The sequence below is a fragment of the Cetorhinus maximus genome, chromosome 14 (genome assembly GCF_964194155.1).
Source record: "Cetorhinus maximus chromosome 14, sCetMax3.hap1.1, whole genome shotgun sequence".
Taxonomy (NCBI): Eukaryota; Metazoa; Chordata; class Chondrichthyes; order Lamniformes; family Cetorhinidae; genus Cetorhinus; species Cetorhinus maximus.
The window spans coordinates 108929333-108946740 of record NC_135892.1 but is presented as its reverse complement, the minus strand read 5'-3'; the positions used below and the strand labels follow the sequence as shown (position 1 = coordinate 108946740).

General features: G+C 43.6%; 2 protein-coding genes across 6 annotated transcripts in view; one reads left to right on the top strand and one right to left on the bottom strand.

Moving 5' to 3' along the window:
* Positions 1–10574, top strand: part of reps1 (RALBP1 associated Eps domain containing 1) — a 61267-nt gene extending 50693 nt beyond the window's left edge. For all 5 annotated transcript variants that reach the window (XM_078557471.1, XM_078557469.1, XM_078557470.1 and 2 more), the window contains 9 exons: positions 161–262; positions 1411–1483; positions 1691–1824; positions 2075–2139; positions 2663–2845; positions 2949–3032; positions 3933–4081; positions 5886–5991; positions 8124–10574. In XM_078557471.1, the coding sequence (XP_078413597.1) occupies positions 161–262; positions 1411–1483; positions 1691–1824; positions 2075–2139; positions 2663–2845; positions 2949–3032; positions 3933–4081; positions 5886–5991; positions 8124–8192 (965 nt within the window). In that variant the 3' untranslated portion in view covers positions 8193–10574. The remainder of the gene's footprint in view (positions 1–160; positions 263–1410; positions 1484–1690; positions 1825–2074; positions 2140–2662; positions 2846–2948; positions 3033–3932; positions 4082–5885; positions 5992–8123) is intronic.
* Positions 10575–14238: 3664 nt separating this feature from the next.
* The window catches only part of ect2l (epithelial cell transforming 2 like), a 42796-nt gene continuing 39626 nt past the window's right edge, over positions 14239–17408 (bottom strand). The window contains exons 20-22 of the mRNA XM_078557538.1: positions 17256–17344; positions 15973–16145; positions 14239–14692 (exon numbers count right to left, since the gene is read on the bottom strand). Coding sequence (XP_078413664.1) covers positions 14562–14692; positions 15973–16145; positions 17256–17344 — 393 coding nt within the window. The 3' untranslated portion in view covers positions 14239–14561. The remainder of the gene's footprint in view (positions 14693–15972; positions 16146–17255; positions 17345–17408) is intronic.

Below are 17408 nucleotides of genomic sequence, written 5' to 3'. Positions count from 1 at the left end.
TGGATGCTCGTGCTGCCGCTAAGCGCGCATCCAGGGATCTGTTGTGAAACCGACGGTAGCAATCAAGGAAATTGTGGCCTAATTATAGGAAGGATTTGTTCTCTTCGTATTTTGAATTATGGTTGATGAAACCCAAGTGATTTCTATCGTTGCTCTACAGAACTAACACACCCAACCAGCCCTCTGCTTACAAACTCGCCTGAGCTTTCAGAAGAGGCTAAATTAGCCACCACTGTGAAATTTGTTGCAGGAAATACTGTAGGTAAGGGAAATATATGTTTTGTAGCACTTATTTTTGTCCCATCCCGGAAGTGACAGTACGATTACTTTTGTATGTTTTTTCATGAGAACTTTTTATTTTTTTCTTTAAATAAAAGCCATTTTTGGGCCTTCTTATTCCTTCATTTGCTGATGAGGGCAACATTTATCATCCATTTGTTGTTGACAGCTTCCATTGTACATTATCTCCGCCCCCATGGTGTTTTAGTTCAAAGCCCAGCTTTTAATGCGATTGGGCATTATTTAGCTTTACTAGGCGAGCTTTTGTCAGTCCTCCACCTAGATTCTGGGTGGATCATTTGACATTGCACGACAGTGGAGGTCTTCAGTGGGCAAAGCTGGTGGGCAGATTGTGAGGTGGCATCAGTAGCTGTGGAGAAACCCAAAGCCAGGATGCTTTTGCTGGCTCTGGATGGTATTGGGTAGCAGTTGAGCCTGGTGGGAAATGGGCAGTGTACAAGGGCGAACTTTTATTTTGGTCAGCGCGGTGTCTGACACATGAAGAAACCTGTTGCCCTGCTCGACAGTTTTGTTGTGCCTAATACAGAATGAACGTTCCAACCCCCAGGGGGTTGCAGCCTACTTAGCAAAGCCCTAAGGGCTTGGGGCAGATGGTTCAGGCCAAGGCTGAGACATCATCCAAGTCTCTGCAGGCTGCTGCAGAAATTTAACTGCATAAAATCATGTAGCTCACCAGTAGAGAGCACTGATAAATTCCCAGCTGCTTGACTATTGTCCTTTCATTGGAGCAATGTCAGGAAGATTCCCAGTCCTCATAGTAACTGGCCTAGCTCTCCTCCCAGTCCAGCAATAAACTAGGCGGACATTGGATTATTCTAGAGGACTGGGACTGTTCCAGTCCAAACAGCTTATGCCCCCCAACCAGGATGGTCACTTTTGTTGCATTGACTTGCATTAACCTGTTGACCTTAACCAAATTACTTGCTTTTATTTTGTTCTCTCTCTCCCCTTCGGCCTCCCATTATGGGCACAATTCTTACTATTCAAGTACCTTTGCTGGAATTTACTCTCAAAATATTTTAGATATTGGCTTCGCTAGAATTTATGCATTATATTTAGGCGATTTTGAAAAATGTTTTTGATTCAACGTTCATTCCTTTTCTCTCTCAGCTGACGGATACAGTAGTTCAGATTCGTTTGTTTCGGAGTCTGATCAGATCGGAAACAGCATAACTCGGCAACGGTAAGTGGAGGCTTCTCTGGGGAGTTTCTAGGCTTGTGGTTTTATAGAATTAAATTACCGTGTGGAAGGAAGTATATTATGATTAATATGTTCTCTGGAGAGTTTTTTTAAAAAAAAACGTAATGGACTTAATTCATTGGAGAAAGCACCTGATCACAAGGGTGAAAGCATACATCACTCTCTCGGGCATGTTTGTGCTCTTCACAGTTCGCATTCAGGCACTTCCCCAGACAATACCCTCAAGACTGCTGCACCTCCTCCACCTCCACCAAGACCCCAGCCTTCACATTCGAGATCTTCATCCCTAGATATGAACAGAACCTTTACTGCCAGCAACACAGGTGGGGAACCTTTATCGTAAAGATTTTCTTCTTGTCAGATCATGCGAAATATTTAAAGTGCTGTTTGGGGAGATGGTCATCAGTGCAGAAATTGCAGTTTAAACTTTGGTTGTGGCGTGCAGAAGGAATCAGCTGCTGCTGTGAAGATAAGTCAGTTTGTTCTATTTGTAAGGCGAGTGTGATGTACTTTTGAGAATATCTCATGATTTGCTTTGTGCATTTTTTTTTTTCCATAACCACTGCTCTGAAGGGCAACCACAAGCTGGAGTTGTCACCTGTCCCCCTGCAGTTCCTCCAAGACCCCAGCCTACGCAGGTACATGAATTAGCTCAATGCAGCTGAGCTTTGAAGATATAATGTTGGGTGTGTGGTGCACGCTGAACTTGCCTGAGACTCCTGCTAGCCTGCGCCAGAATGTGAAAACTGAAGTAGAATGATTGGGAGCCGGGGTGAATAATCAGGACTTGAGGAAAGCGCCAGATTTATGCCATGTTCCTCCTGTTAGTCCTTCTCAGTTTAATGTCATCAAACTATGTGCATTATTTATGTGCATTTGGCACAGCATTTTTAATAAAATACAATCATCCAAGTTTTTAATTTTTTAGTACAAATCATTGTGATATCATGATGCTTTATTTAAAGATACAGAAACTGCATTGTAAGTTTCAGAATTTTTAAGTGGTGTTTCAGTATTTTCAGCAAATGGTGGCAATTTTACGACAATTGTATGTGCCTTTATTAGCGGTCTTAAATTCAAATTGGTGTGCAATGTCCCTGCCATTCATTGCAACATAAAAGCTGAAATGCATCTCTCCTGTTGGTGCTGCCTTTCGTCTAGGTCACTGTGCCTCCACTACATCGCTCGGCAGAGGCTGATGGCCATGCAGCACGCACCAGCACCTCTCCTCACCAGATGCCAGAGCAGCCCAACTTTGCTGATTTCCGGCAGTTTGAAGCGTTTGTGTCAAAGAGCACAGAGCAACAAATGGATGACTCGGCCAAGCACACAGAAACCATTCCAGTGAGCATTGTTTGAGCTTTGTCACAGCAATTAGGGCTGAAATGTCATTGGTCTAGATATTTGTGACTAGTATTCAATCAACATTTTCAATGTACCTCTTTAGGCTGAAAAACCTCCAGATTCAGCAGGGACCCTAAGAACAGCAAAACTAGACGGTTCTAGTGATGAAAAGCCAACTGGAAACACGGTATGTAGAGTCCTTAATTAAGCTTATTTATAATAAGTGATTGAGCCACCTCAGGATGCCCTTGCAACCCTAGTTCGAGGTTACAGAAGGACTTTTACACATGGAAGAAGGTGGATGGCTGCCCTTCTTGGCTGTGGGGACTGTAATAGTTTGAGACCATGTCCAGTTTTATTAGGTTACATTTTCACGTTGAAGGTTTTCCATCTTTCCTAAGTCTTCCAACAATTTGCATCTATACAGCATCTTTAATGTCATAAAGTGTCAAGGCTCTTCAGAAGAGCTGAATCTGCCAGTATTTGACACCAAGACATATTAGGGCAGGCGACCAGAAGTTTGGTCAGAGATGTAGGTTTTGAGGCTCCTCTTAAAGGAGGAGGAGGACACAGTGGCAAAGAGGTTTAGGCAGTGAATTCAGGAGCTTGGGTAACTGAAGCCAATGGTTGAGCCATCAAAATCGGGAGTGCACAAGAGGCCAGAGTTGGAGGAGGTTACAGAGAGAAGGGAAGGAGGGTTCAAGAACAAGAATGAGAGTTTTTAAATCGAGGGCTTATTAGGCTAAGAGCAAGTGGAGGTCAGTGAGCATAAGGAGTGCCGGGTGAATGGGACACGGCGCGAGTTGGAGTATGGGCAGCGGAGATTTAGATATCAGAAGAAAAGTCTGATTTCACCAATTACTTTAGTAAAGCATTTGCAGTGTTCATCAAAAGAGAGCCATGCCTCTGCAATACTGCACGTTTACAGAGATACCACAGAACCTTGCAGTGCAGAGGTGGGGAGGAGTGGGGTTGGAAATCTGATCCAAGAGACACCTTACAAATCGTTATTGAGTTGAAATGGAACTAGATATTTAACATAATTCTGGAATTTTATCAATCTTACCGTTTTTTTTATAAATTACAGGTTAAAAGTGCATCATCTCTTGTCCCCCCTCCAAAGCCCGTCCGCAGGAGACTGAAGTCTGACGACGAGCTTCGTGCTGAACCAGACGAACTTGCCCAAAAAACTAGTATAATTAATACTGTGCTGGTTGCACAGTCATCAATTCCAAGGTAGATATGATTCTGTTTAATTCTTGTACCCATCCAGATTGTGATTTTTTTTTTCCTGTGACCAATCAGCGTAACATGTTAGATCTAGATGTATGTCAGAACAATTGACATTTAAGTTATCCGCACTGAGATTATCTAACAATATTTAGTTTGGCCATTTGGTATTACCTCTGTTGTGCACTCCTCCCAATTAAGGAGGCAGTCTCTCCTGCTGGAATATAATTTGACGACCGGATGAACAAAAGCACGCTGGGACAGCTTGCTGTAAATTTTCCCTCCCGCCCCCTACCCTCCATGCCCCCACCTCGCCGAAGGGAAAGTGGCTGTACTCTGGTTGGCACTTCTCCACGATAGTTCAGCAGATGGTTTCCCTGCAACTGTAATGTCAACAAAGAGGGGCTGGAAACTGTAGCTGGTCAATAACATTGTCCTTTCATCGGACACTTGGGTTTCAGTCAAATCAGTGAGCTGAAGAGGTCGTCTCTCCCCATCACCACCCCAACCCCTTCCATTGGCTGGAAAGATTCTAATTAAATCATCTCAAACAGATTTCCTGTTTGGGGATAAGCCTTAATTGTATACAATGGTCGATACAAAGTGTTGAACTTCAAAGGGATTTGGGTGTCCTTGTTCATGAGTCACTGAAAGCTAATGCACAGGTACATCAAGTAATTAAGAAGGCAAATTGTATGCCGGCTTTTATTACAAGAAGATTTAAGTAAGAATGTCTTGCTGCAGAGCCTTGGTGAGACCACACCTGGAGTATTGTGTGCAGTTTTTGTCTCCTTGCCTAAGGAAAGATATACTTGCCATAAAGGTAGTGCAATGAAGGTTCACCAATTACTGGGATGGAGGGATTGTCCTATGAGGAAAGATGAATTGACTGGTCCTTTATTCTCTGGAGTTTAGCAGAATGAGAGGTGATCTCCTTCAGGTAAACAAAATTTCCACAGGGCTCGACAGAGTAGATGCAGGAAAGATGTTTCCTCTGGCTGGAGGGGATTTAGAACCAGGGGTCACAGTCTCAGAATAAGGGGCAGGCCATTTACGACTGAGATGAGGAGGAATTTCTTCACTCAGACGGTGTTGAATCTTTAGAATTCTCTGCCCCAGAGGACTTTGGAGGCTTAGTCATTGAGTATGTTCAAGACTGAGATTGATAGATTTCTAGATATTAAAAACATTAAGGGATACAGGGATAGTGCAGAAAAATGGTGTTAGAAGATCAGCCATAATTTCATTGAATAGTGGAGTGGGCTCGAAGGGCTGAATGGCCTACTCCTCCTCCTATTTCTTATGTTCTTCTTAGTTGCATTTCGCGGAAGCCGGGAACAGGATGGTTCAAAGGAAAATGGGAAGTGTTGCATCCGTGAGTTAGTGACTTAACTCCAGTCACCTGATGATGGATCTCAATTATGTTGGGACAGAACAGGATCTTTACTTTGCAACCAAACCCATTTTATATTGCCAGATCCTGGGAGTGCCACTAATAAGGGCCTTGTGGAAGATGTTGATCATGACCTTGTTGACAATTTTCCCCCCCACTTGCCTTTACTTGCACCAGGAGAATTAGACCTAATTTAAGTGGATTTCTAGTTACAGGACCTTAGGCTGGGCGGGGAGGTGCACTCTGTAAAGTGGAACCAGATTTACTGAATTCTGTTGCACAGAGTGCTACTACATGTTGCCAATCTGTGTGGCAGTTACTACCCTCCCTTCCTCATTCTGGGGAACAGAAACGAGCTGTGACAATGCTGGGGGTATGAGTGGGGGAAAATTATTAATGCACCTTCTTTAATTATAGGTCATTTGGCAAAGATAAAAAGTCTATTCAGGCTTCGATCAGAAGAAATAAGGAAACTAACACGGTGTTAGCCAGACTCAACAGTGAATTACAACAGCAGCTGAAGGTAGGGAGAGATTGGACACTGAGTCTACTTACAGTGCAATAAAGCCAACCAAAACTGCAAATATCGATCCTTGCGACACTTAGGCTAAGCTAAATTTGCTGTTCAATCTTTCAATGTCTTCCTTCAAATTACCTCAAATGAAGAGGTGACACTGAAGACCATTAGGATGTGCTTTAAATGGAGAGCGCATCAGATCAATTGGATAGATTCCAAAGGATTCAATAATCCAAGTGGTTGTTTTTTTTAAAAAAAAGACATAGCAGTGCCTCTCAATTAGTTTAATTAACCTTTTTATGGCTCCCAATTAAAAGTTCTTCAATATTCTTTTCTACAAATAACTTGGGCAAGGGAGGAATCCCTGAGTGAGTTTGTTTATTTCATACCTAGCATGAAAAAAACTTTCAGTGTCATTTTATTAGATGGTGGAAAAGTTCATAGGCAATATATTTGTGCTATTTTGTAAGACATGTGCGGTAAATCTTGCTGAGAAGATGTGACACGTGCATGTGCCCTACAACATTGACTTTTGATTTAACACTCCCCTTCATGTTACATGAATACGTAATCACCTAGAATGTGCCAACAGTGCAAAGGCAAAATAAAACCTTCAGGATTTGGACGTTAAGCTCTACAGGCAGGCTCAGCCTGACTTTGTCCATCATGTCTTCACATACAGAACAAACGTAGCACTTAATGCTTTATGGGGCTGATGTTAAAACTGCGCATCAGCCTTGGCTGGATAGAGACTGAATGGAGTCAGTTTTGACTGAGAATTGAGAGAAAATGTGGGAAATATTATTTTTCAGCTTTTGCTGTCAAGTTACCCATGTGAAAGAAATGTTCAGTTCTGATTGGCAGGATTATACATACTAATTTTGCCCATATTTGCTAGCACACAGCCGCAGAGAGCCAAACTGCAGTTACCGGCAAAACTGCCTATGAAGAGAGACATGAAGTGTTTTCTGTGCACTTAAGTATGATTGCAATCAGAAAATATAAAGAACTCTCATTATCTGTGCAACGTTTTAGATCATTGTTTTTGGTAAACTCTGCTTTCAAACTCTCAAAACATCCAACCTCTGTGAAATCATTTGAAGACTTTTCGAACAAGCCCAGACCTAGGGTTGACTGCTGCAAAATCTCTATTCCAAAGTGTGCATCTGGCTAATCTCATATAGATACTGTGGCTACAAGAGCAGGTCAGAGGCTAGGGATCCTGCGGTGATTAACTCACCTCCTGACTCTCCAAAGCCTGTCCACCATCTACAAGGCGCAAGTCAGGAGTGTGACGGTATACTCGTATGGGTTAGTGCAGCTCCACAACACTCAAGAAGCTCGACACCATCCAGGACAAAGCAGCCCGCTTGATTGGCACCCCATCCACAAACATTCACTCCCTACCTACCAAACCCACAACCACTACCATCTAGAAAGACAAGGGCAGCAGATGCATGGAACACCACCACCTGGAAGTTCCCCTCCAAGCTGCTCACCACCCTGACTTGGAAATATATCGCTGTTCCTTCATTGTTGCTGGGTCAAAATCCTGGAACTCCCCTAACAGCACTGTGGGTGTACCTACACCACATGGACAGCAGTGCTTCAAGAAGGCAGCTCACCACCACCTTCTCAAGGGCAATTAGGGATGGGTAATAAATGCTGGCCTAGCCAGCAATGCCCATATCCCATGGATGAGTAAAAAAACAATCTCAGCCTGACTTTGTCCATTATGTCTTCACATACAGAATAAATATAACACTTCATGCATTATGGCCTGATTTTAAAACTGAGCATCAGCCTTGGCTCAGTGGGTCTCACCTCTGACTCACAAGCTTGTGGGTTCAAGTGTCAATCAGGGACTTGAGTACGTATGTAATCTGGACTGACACTTCAGTGCAGTACTAAGGGAGAAATGGCCAGTTTCTCACTTTCCCTGGGATGTCTGTGAGAACTGAGGGTAAATCGGGGGAGCGGAGTGTGAGAATTAGCTGGTGCTGCTCCTGGGGAGAAGTGCAAGGACAAGTGGGAGTGCGTGCTCCAAGAAAAGTGAAGTGAAGTGTAAAGAATTAATCAAGGCCTTTCTTTTTTCTCTCTCTCTCTCTCCCTCTCTCCATCCCGGGCAATCATTGTAGGATGTGCTTGAGGAGAGAATCTCTCTCGAGGTCCAACTAGAGCAGCTTCGGCCATTTTCGCACTTGTAACAGAGCCTCCTGACGCTTGGATGAGACTAAAAACCGTGTTTGGTCTGAGTGTGTCACCGGACCCTCCACCCTGCAGACAGCTTACCTGTGTTCAGCTTCGCCGGTCTACAATGCAGCGGTAGTTTACATGGTTAATTTTATCAAACTGCACACTTGACATGTGGCTGCAGTGTGTTTAAGAGGTGGTGTTGTTGGGTGGGAGGAGGGGGGAGGTGGGGGGAAATAAGAGGAAGTTGTAAAGCTATTGGGCATTCAGGCCCTGGGTGGGGAGGGATTTACAACAGTGTTGATTCTACAGAAGAGTGAATAATTTCAGAACCCCTCCCAGATCAGTCCAAACATTACAGACAGCAGAGCTGGCTTACCAGCGGGACAGAGATCCTAAATGAGATGCCCTGTTGAATCCTCCGGACTTGCTGTGGTTGAAAAGAGGGAAGCTACCAGCCAGCTGCAACATTGAAGCACCCATGCTCAGTCAGTCAACCTCCTTAACTGGTATATAGTTTGGGAAATGTTATTTTGATAGAATTATTGTGGTCGTGCAAAGGTTGGGGATGGAAGAGCTGTGCTTGAATGGAAAATGTCCGTGTCAGTGTCTCAAAATGCTTCTCTCCTGAATCTGTATAGCTTTCGTTTTGGATGAGGAGTTGGCTTTTGTTCTAGCATTTTGTGTGTGAAAATGGCTTGTCTTGCCCTTTTTACGTTCAGATCATTCAAAAAAAAGTATTGTTCCCATTGCGTTACTGCAGTAAAACATCAAGAATGCAATGTCCCCATACATTTGGAGCAACCTTGAGGCGGGGGGTGGGGGATATGTGATGAAATATTTTGCACTACTGACGTATAAGCGTATTCATGATTTGGTAAGCATGGTTCAAAACCACTTTTTAATTGGAGGGGGTAAATGATAATATATGTTCAAAGTCTGGGTGAAAGTTTAGAGACAGCCGCTAAGATTTTTTAAAATAAATATAAGACAGTCAAGTCGTTAAGGACTAACAGCCTGTTGTGTTTATGTTAAAGCAGTCTGTTGGTTTGTGTATGTCAAGATGCTTGTGGTGAGCTGGCCTTTTTAAACTTGAGTGCACTGAACTCACTAATGAAGCTGCTGTGTAGCCGTATCCCAGTGGCTTAACTGTTTCATACAGTACATGAACCTGACTGCTGCACATGCCCCCACAGTTAAGGGAGGGGTGGGGGGTGCAGTGTTTTGCTTTTGGCTTTGTAATCCTAATCCATCTCTGCTGCCTGTCCACTCGTAGGATGTATCCATCAAAAGTAACCAGATCTTAACCAGCAAGCCCTGCCTGCGAGAAGGGAAAAAACAAATGCTGTTGCTGCACCATGTGTCACTTTTTTAAGCATTCGTGGTGGGGGGAGGTGGTGGGGTGGGGGGAGGTGGTGGGGTGGAGGTGGGGGGTGGGTGGGGGGGAATGACAGGTGTGGCATAAGCCACATGTGCATGGGGTGGGGTATGTGTGTGTGGCACCTTGAGTTTACATATAAAAGCCACCGCTCAAGGGGTGAATATGTGTGCAATTTGCATGGATTGTACATTAAGCAGGTCAATCTATACTCTTCTTCCCCATTCTCACTCAAAATGGCTTACTAATATGTGGGGTTTGTGCAGTAGCAGCGTATGTGGGGATAAATTGTGATGATTTAGGAAAGACAAGTGGTGTGTGTGTGCGCGTGTGTAAATGACTTGCGGCTCTGTGATTTCTCACAACACAGCCTCTATCTGCATGTTACTGACTGATTTCCATTCCACCAAAATAGCCTTCTGAGTACTGAATACACACTGTCCATCTCCCCGACACTGGTAAAGGTGATCCTCTTTAAATTTAAATACTGGGAGTTTAATCGAAAATTGTACAGAGCTAGAGAATATTTGTTTAAATTATTATGCGAAGAGCAAGATTTTATAATTAAGTTTGACTTCAGTGTTCAGTATTCTAAGGGTTAATGTGATTTGCAGTTTCTTATGTCTGAATATGTATACTCATCTCTGTTTAAAGAACAAAAGATTTTTTGTTTCAATTTGGGATTTTCTTTGGTTTCTGTAGCTTCAAGCCTTACTGTTCTGGCTTTGTACTTTGAAAGAGAGGAGGGACAGACAGGGAGGAAAGACTTCATGTTCTGGTCTAATCAGAGCCTCCTTGTTGTTCAGGTCAATGTACTGTATAAGGGGGATGATGTAAATTGTATTATACACACTTTTGATCTTGTATGTAAATTTCCATTAAATTGCTGACTAACAGCAACTCTATTTAATTGCTTATTCTAGCTCTGGGATCTTGGATGTTAAAGTGCATGGATGTATCTTGGCAGAGCAAACTAGCAACTGTGATTTTTACACAAATAAAACAGCACAATATTTTATTTGACTGCTTGCCCCGTTCTCTGTTCGTAAGAACCTAAGAAAGAGGAGCAGGAGTAAACCATAAAAAGACCACCAGCCTGCTCAGCGAGCCTCCATAGACTGCACCTTCCAAACCCACAACGACTACCATCTAGAAGGACAAAGGTAGCAGATACATGGAAACACCACCACCTGGAAGTTCCCTTCTAAGCCACTTACCGCCCCTGACTTGGAAATATATTGCCATTCCTTCACTGCCACGGGACCAAAATCCTGGAACCCTCTCCCTAACAGCACTGCAGGTGTACCTGCACCACATGGACTGCAGTGGTTCAAGAAGGCAGCTCACCACCACCTTCTCAAGGGCAATTAAGGATGGGCAATAAATGCTGGCCCAACCAGTGACACCCACACCCCATGAACACAAAACCAAAAAAATAAGATCATGGCTAAACTTCTACCTCATCTTCGTCTTCCCACCTTATCCCTGTATCCCGTTGATTTCCTTACTATCCATTAAATCATCAACTGAGCATCCGCATCTCCCTAGGACAGAGGACTCCAAAGATTCACAACCCCTGAGCAAAGACATTTGCTCCTCATCCAAGTCCTAAATAGCTGACCCCTTATCCTGAGACTGACGCAAAGTTCTAGACTCTGTTTGCTAAAGAATTGCTAATAGGCAGATTACAGCTATAATCCATGAGCGTGACAGTAAAAGAGAATTGTGAATGTTACTGTAATCAACTGTTTTCAAAGAAAACGAACGTAATATGTCTATGGAGCCTGAGGTCTGCAGTAGGAAACATAATCCAGCTCATTCATCTGCTCTCAAACTCTATTCTGTCAAGTAATGAGATCATGCCACTGAAATGAAAGACATTTCACACAGCATCCCAACATGGACATTGTTCCTTCCTCATCGCTGGATCAAAATCCCCAAACTCCCTACTCCTAATTGCACTGCAGGAGCGCGTTGATCACATGGACTACAGCAAGTGGGGACCTTATTGAGGGAAATTGGGGATGGGCAATTAACTGGCCTTGTTAGTGATGCCCGTATCCTGAAAATGTATGAAACAAAATTAGTTGCAAAATGATAAACAAAATATTAAGTTGCATAGAAGAGATTAATCCAGGGTACTATTTTGAGATGAACCAGAACTTCAGGACAAGAAGATGTGGATATTAACTGGTAAAAGACAAGTTTGGGACTGTAGTCAGGAAGCACTTCACACTGAGTAATCAACACCCGGAATGCCTCGGGTACGGTAGTGGAAGAAAACAGCTCAAGTTATTCTAAAGACAATTGAATGTTGTATTAGGGTTATAAGTTACTGTAGAAGGACACGTTAGATGGATTGAATAGTCACTGATAAGTATGTAATGTATCCCGACTGCCCTTTAGTTAACTGCACACTATCTCTAAGACTTGCAGTGGCTGTGTGTCAGTTACTCCTTCATTGACACATCATCTACAGGGAGCCATCAGTGTTTGTTAGGGCACGTTAGTATCAAATACGTTGCATGCAAATAAAACTAAACTGCCCTTTCTGGTTCCACTGTGGCTCAATAACAGGTGAAACCAACAGAAGGAAAGTTGGCAGGCAATTCTAATCCCAGCTGTGAATAGTCCCCAGTGTTTTTCATATCACTGTAACATTGGCTATTGCTGATGTCTTTTGGATGAGACTTTAAACTGAAGCCCCATCTGCTCTCTCAGGTAGGCAAAAAGACCCCATAGCATTATTTCAAAGAAGAGCAAGGAAGTTCTCCTGGGTATCCCTCAATCAGCATCACTAGAACATGACCTGGTCGTTCCCACATTATAACAGTGACTACACTTAAAGTTCTTCGTTAAGCTGTCAAGTGCTTTGGGATGTCCTGCGGTCATGAAAGGTGCGATTTAAATGCAAGCCATTTTCTTTTTACGCATGCACAGTATCAACGAGTGGAGGATTTGTTCTTAGTCAAGTGGAATGAACAGGCGATAGGTATTGTCATGGCTACTAGCTAAATAACACATTCATTTCAGGCTTATGTTTTTAAGCTAATAAGCAATACAGTTGCTTGGTATATTTTTCACTGAGCACACCCTAATAGTATATTAGTTGGCTTTAATAACAGTAAATATTTCACTTAGTGCCATGTAGCCACCTTCTCTCTGTGATCCTGCACATTCTTCATTTTCAGACAATTCCCTTTTGAATGCTCCAATTGAACCTGGCTCCACCACACTCTCAGGCAGTGCATTCCATACCCTAACCACTCACTGCGTGAAAAAGTATTTTCTTATGTAGCTTTTGCCAATTACTTTAAATCTGTGCCCCCCCATTCTCGATCCTTTCATCTCATCTACTCTCAGATACTGAAGCAGTCCATGTCCAAATGCAGCAAGACCTGGACATTATTCAGGCTTGGGCTGACATGTGGCAAGTAACGTTTGTGCCACACAAGTGCCAGTCAATGACCATCTCCAGCAAGGTAGAATCTAATCACCCCTTGACATTCAATGGCATTACCACTGCTGAATCCCCCACTATCAACATCCTGGGAGTTACCATTGATCAGAAACTGAACTGGACTAGCTATATAAATACTGTGGCTACAACAGCAGGTCAGAGGCTAGGAATCCTGTAGTGAGTAACTCACCATCTGACTCCCCAAAGCCATGGGTCTGGTGTGTGATGGAATATTCTCCATTTGCCTGGATGAGTGCAGCAGCTCCAACGACACTCAAGAAGCTTGACACCATCCAGGACAAAGCAGCTGGCTTGATGGACACCCCATCCACAAACATTCACTCCCTCCACCACCGACGCACAGTGGCAGCAGTGTGTACCATCTACAAGATGCACTGCAGTCACTTACCAAGTCTCCTTAGCACCTTCCAAACCCACAACTGCTACCACCTAGAAGGACAAGGGCAGCAGACACATGGGAACACCACCGCCTGGAAACTCCCCTCCAAGCCACTCACCTGACTTGAAAATATATCACCATCCTTCAATGTCGCTGGGCCAAAATCCTGGAACTCCCTCCCTAACAGCACTATGGGCGTACCTACACCACATGGACTGAAGCGGTTCAAGAAGGCAGCTCACCACCACCACCTCGAGGGAAATTAGGGGTGAGCACTAAATGCTGGCTGAGCCAGCGATGCCCACATCCCATGAATGAATTTTTTAAAAAACTCTGTCCCAACCTCAGGAATTTGAATATGTCTACCAAACCTCCTCTCGGCCTTCTTTTCTCCAAGGTAAACCAGTCCTAAGTTCTCCAGTCTATCTTCATAACTGAAGCTTCCCATTCTCCTTAATCTTTTCGGAGGGCCAGTGTAAACATGGTGGGCTGAACGGCCTCTTTCTGCGCTGTAACAATTCTGTGTAATAGTATCTGAGCTGCTGCCTTCCAGCTCTCCATTTTCTGCTGCTTCGGCTTCTAGGCCGGTGTGTACCACAGGCAATCGATGCACTTTGCAACAAAAAGTGTGCAGTAGCTTTTCTACTAACTGGTGAATGGAAGTACAGGACACTCAAATAAATAAACTCAATAACTTTCACATCAAATCTAGTAACGTGTGTCCTAAGATCCTTTACTGGACAGCAGTGCTTCTTTTAAAAATACCAACAATGTTGGCTGAACTGCTGTGAGTTGGCATGAATAAAAATACACAACATATGTCAAATGTGAAATATTACGCCAGGTTTAATTTTGGATTTTGAGCTCTGTGCATGTGGTAACAGTTAATTAACACTACAGTGGTGTTCCTATCAGTTGCTCATTAAGAACGTGCATCAGAAGTTGCATGCCCATTGGCTTAGAAGCTTCAGCATGAAATGGAGACCATTTCTTTTGATCATAAGACAAATATACATTGCACACAATCCACACGATTAGAATTGGAAAACCTGAGAACTCTATTATGTGTACATTTTGGTGTTCCTGTCTCGTACGTTCTTATCCCACCTGAAAACTTTCAGCCACTGATAACCGTCATCTTGAGATCAGGTCTCTTTGACTGCAGCACGAACAGCACCTTCTAACACGGAGAGCCAGGTGACTTTGTCTTCCTCAGTGTCTGTGGCACAAATCCATTGCCGTTTTGGTCCTTGCAGAACAAATGCATTTTGGATGTCTGAAACCCAAGAAAGATTGTTGGATAGTGTTAACTTTTCTCTAGCAATGAGAGCTGTGGAAACAGCTAACAGGAAATGGCCTGGCTGCTGTGAGCCTGAGAAATCAGCGGCCAACTGCGATCCAACTTGGTAAACCAGCTGAAAGGTACCACTCGGGGTCTGGTTTGCACAGCCAGTGGGCGTAACATCCCAGTCTCGGGTGGATACCCTAACCTGTAGAATGTATACTGAGTACACATGCTCTTTTGGACTGTTCAGCATCATTTTCTGGCTTAAAATTGCGGCTGCGCAGTTAAATTTGTCAACCATTAAATAGAGGCCCTGTCTGCCCCCTCAGGTGGACGTAAAAGGCCCCATGGCAGAATTTTGGAGAATCACAGAGGCGTTCCACAGGTGTAAATGCTCCCTCAACCAATCCCATTAGAAAACACAGTATCTGGTCATTTGTCTGAATGCAGTTTATGGGAGCTTCCTGTTCTGCAAATTTGTTATTGCATCTCCTAACAGTTCAACAGTGACCACACTTCAAAAAGTAAATTCACGCTGTGGGAGGTCCTGCAGTCATGAACTATGTTATAATCAATTAAGTTCTTTCTAAGTTCTAGAAGTGAAATGGTTTCCCCTTTTGGACTTTTATCCTAAAATTCTCAGGTTAGCCGGTCATTTATCTGGAATGAACAACCTGAGAGTTGTGTGCTAGTGAGGTGCATTAATACATCGGCACGCTGATTCTGTACAGATTTTTCCGTTCAATTGAGTTCCAATCTCCATGAGCCAGTTTGACAGTTTCATTTTAAGCTTCCTGACGAACGATGGATTGAGCTACTGGTCAAATTTTCCTCTGAGGCAAGCTTTAACTGAATTACTGCAGTAACCTCTCAGCTGGGGACATGGGCAAGGCAAAATACACTTAACACGAACATCCCTTTTGTTAAGAGGAAGGGGGGGAAATCCACCAACTGAACCTGCTGCGGAAGGTAAATTGTGCACTGATCAAATGAGGCTGCTACCTGTGACCCCAAAAAAAAAGGTAGTCAATGCTTGCTGTGCTGCCTCTTTAGTAGCATCGGCTCTGGAAATTAGGCTTTAGAACCATGTGAGAAAATTAGGAACAAAAAGGAAATGAGCCCTCACACGACCAGAGCGAGACAGCGCAGCTACTCTCAGCTGCAGGAAGGGGCTCAAGACTGCAACCAAAACAATTGTTTGCGCTATCCTATGAATCGATGCGTGCAAACTTTAATACAAGTAGGTAACGCTGTACAAAATGTTGCTGTACATTTGGAGTCCGGAACGTCTTCGATGAGAAGCCTGGGGAGGGCCACGGCTGCCAAGAACTGGAGAGATGTCTTTGGACTTCGTTCAAAGGGCAGGTGAGAGATGGTCCGTGAGGTGAAAACAAGGGTGTCGTTGAAAAGAAAGAGACTCATGTCGTTAATGTGCTCATAAATCCTGGGGAGAAGAAACCAGAGTTTAACAGTGAATAATGTAATTGTGCATTTTATACCGGGAGTCTGTAGCTCATAACCAAAAGTTCAAAACAATCCAAGTTCTGGAATTACCCCCCTCCCCCCCACCCCCCAAACATCTCCATATCTACCTCCCTCTATCTAAAGACCCTGCTTACAACTCACCTCTTTGGCCAAGCTTTTTGTCACTCTGCCCTGTTTGCTCCTATGCTGAGTTCCAAAGAAGAGCAAACTTTCATTTATAAGGCACCTTTCGTGACCTCAGGGCATTCCAAAGTGCTTTACAGCCAATAAGTACTTTTTTTGAAGTATTGTTTGTAAACACAGTAGTCAATTTGTGCACTACAAAGTCCCACAAATAGCAATGTGTAAATGGCCAGATAATGTGTTTCTTTTTAGGTGTTAGTTGAGGGAAGATGTTGGCCAGAACACTGGGGGAGAACATCCCAAGTTTTCTTTGAAATAATGCCTTGAGATCTATTATGTCCAGCTGAGAGGACAGACGGGGCCTCAGTTTAATACCTCATCTGAAATCACGCAGCACTCCCTCCTCTGAAGCAACATGGGATGAATACATTTGAGGTGCTATATAAATGCAGCTTTTTGTTGTTGGGCCTTACCTCAGCTCAGTAAGTCACATTGCAATGTGCCTACCAGAAAATTTGCTGATGATTTGAAATCTGCTGTCCTTACCTGGTCTGGCCTACATTTGACTCCAAAGCCACAGTAATGTAGTTGACTCTTAACTGCCCTCTGAAATGGCCTGGCAAGCCACTGAGATCAAGGGCAATTAGGGAAGAGCAACAAATGTTGGCCTTGCCATCGACGCCCAAAACCTATGAAAGGATTGTTTTTAAAAAAGACCCATGCTCCCGATATGGAAGTGTTTCCAATCTCGACAGTACCAGCAAGCGAGCATCAAAGCTTCCTTAACCACGGGATGGGAAAGTCATTGTGATGCATATCGCAAAAGACACTTCCAGCACAAAGCTTCTACACCAGTGCAAACAGCTAGACATCTTAGCAGGAGCACTTTGTGTGTGTGTATGTGTATGTGTGAAGAATGGCAAAAGTTTGGAACCTCGGAGCATACCTGAAGGAAGGACAAATCTTTCCATCAAGACAACTCATCTGAGCCACTTCCTGAACCTGAATCAGGTACCTATTTGCCTCCAGCAGGACCTGTAAATCAATCACACCCAGTTTAAAATACAGCAAGAACAATTCTAGTGCAACAGAGCTCAAC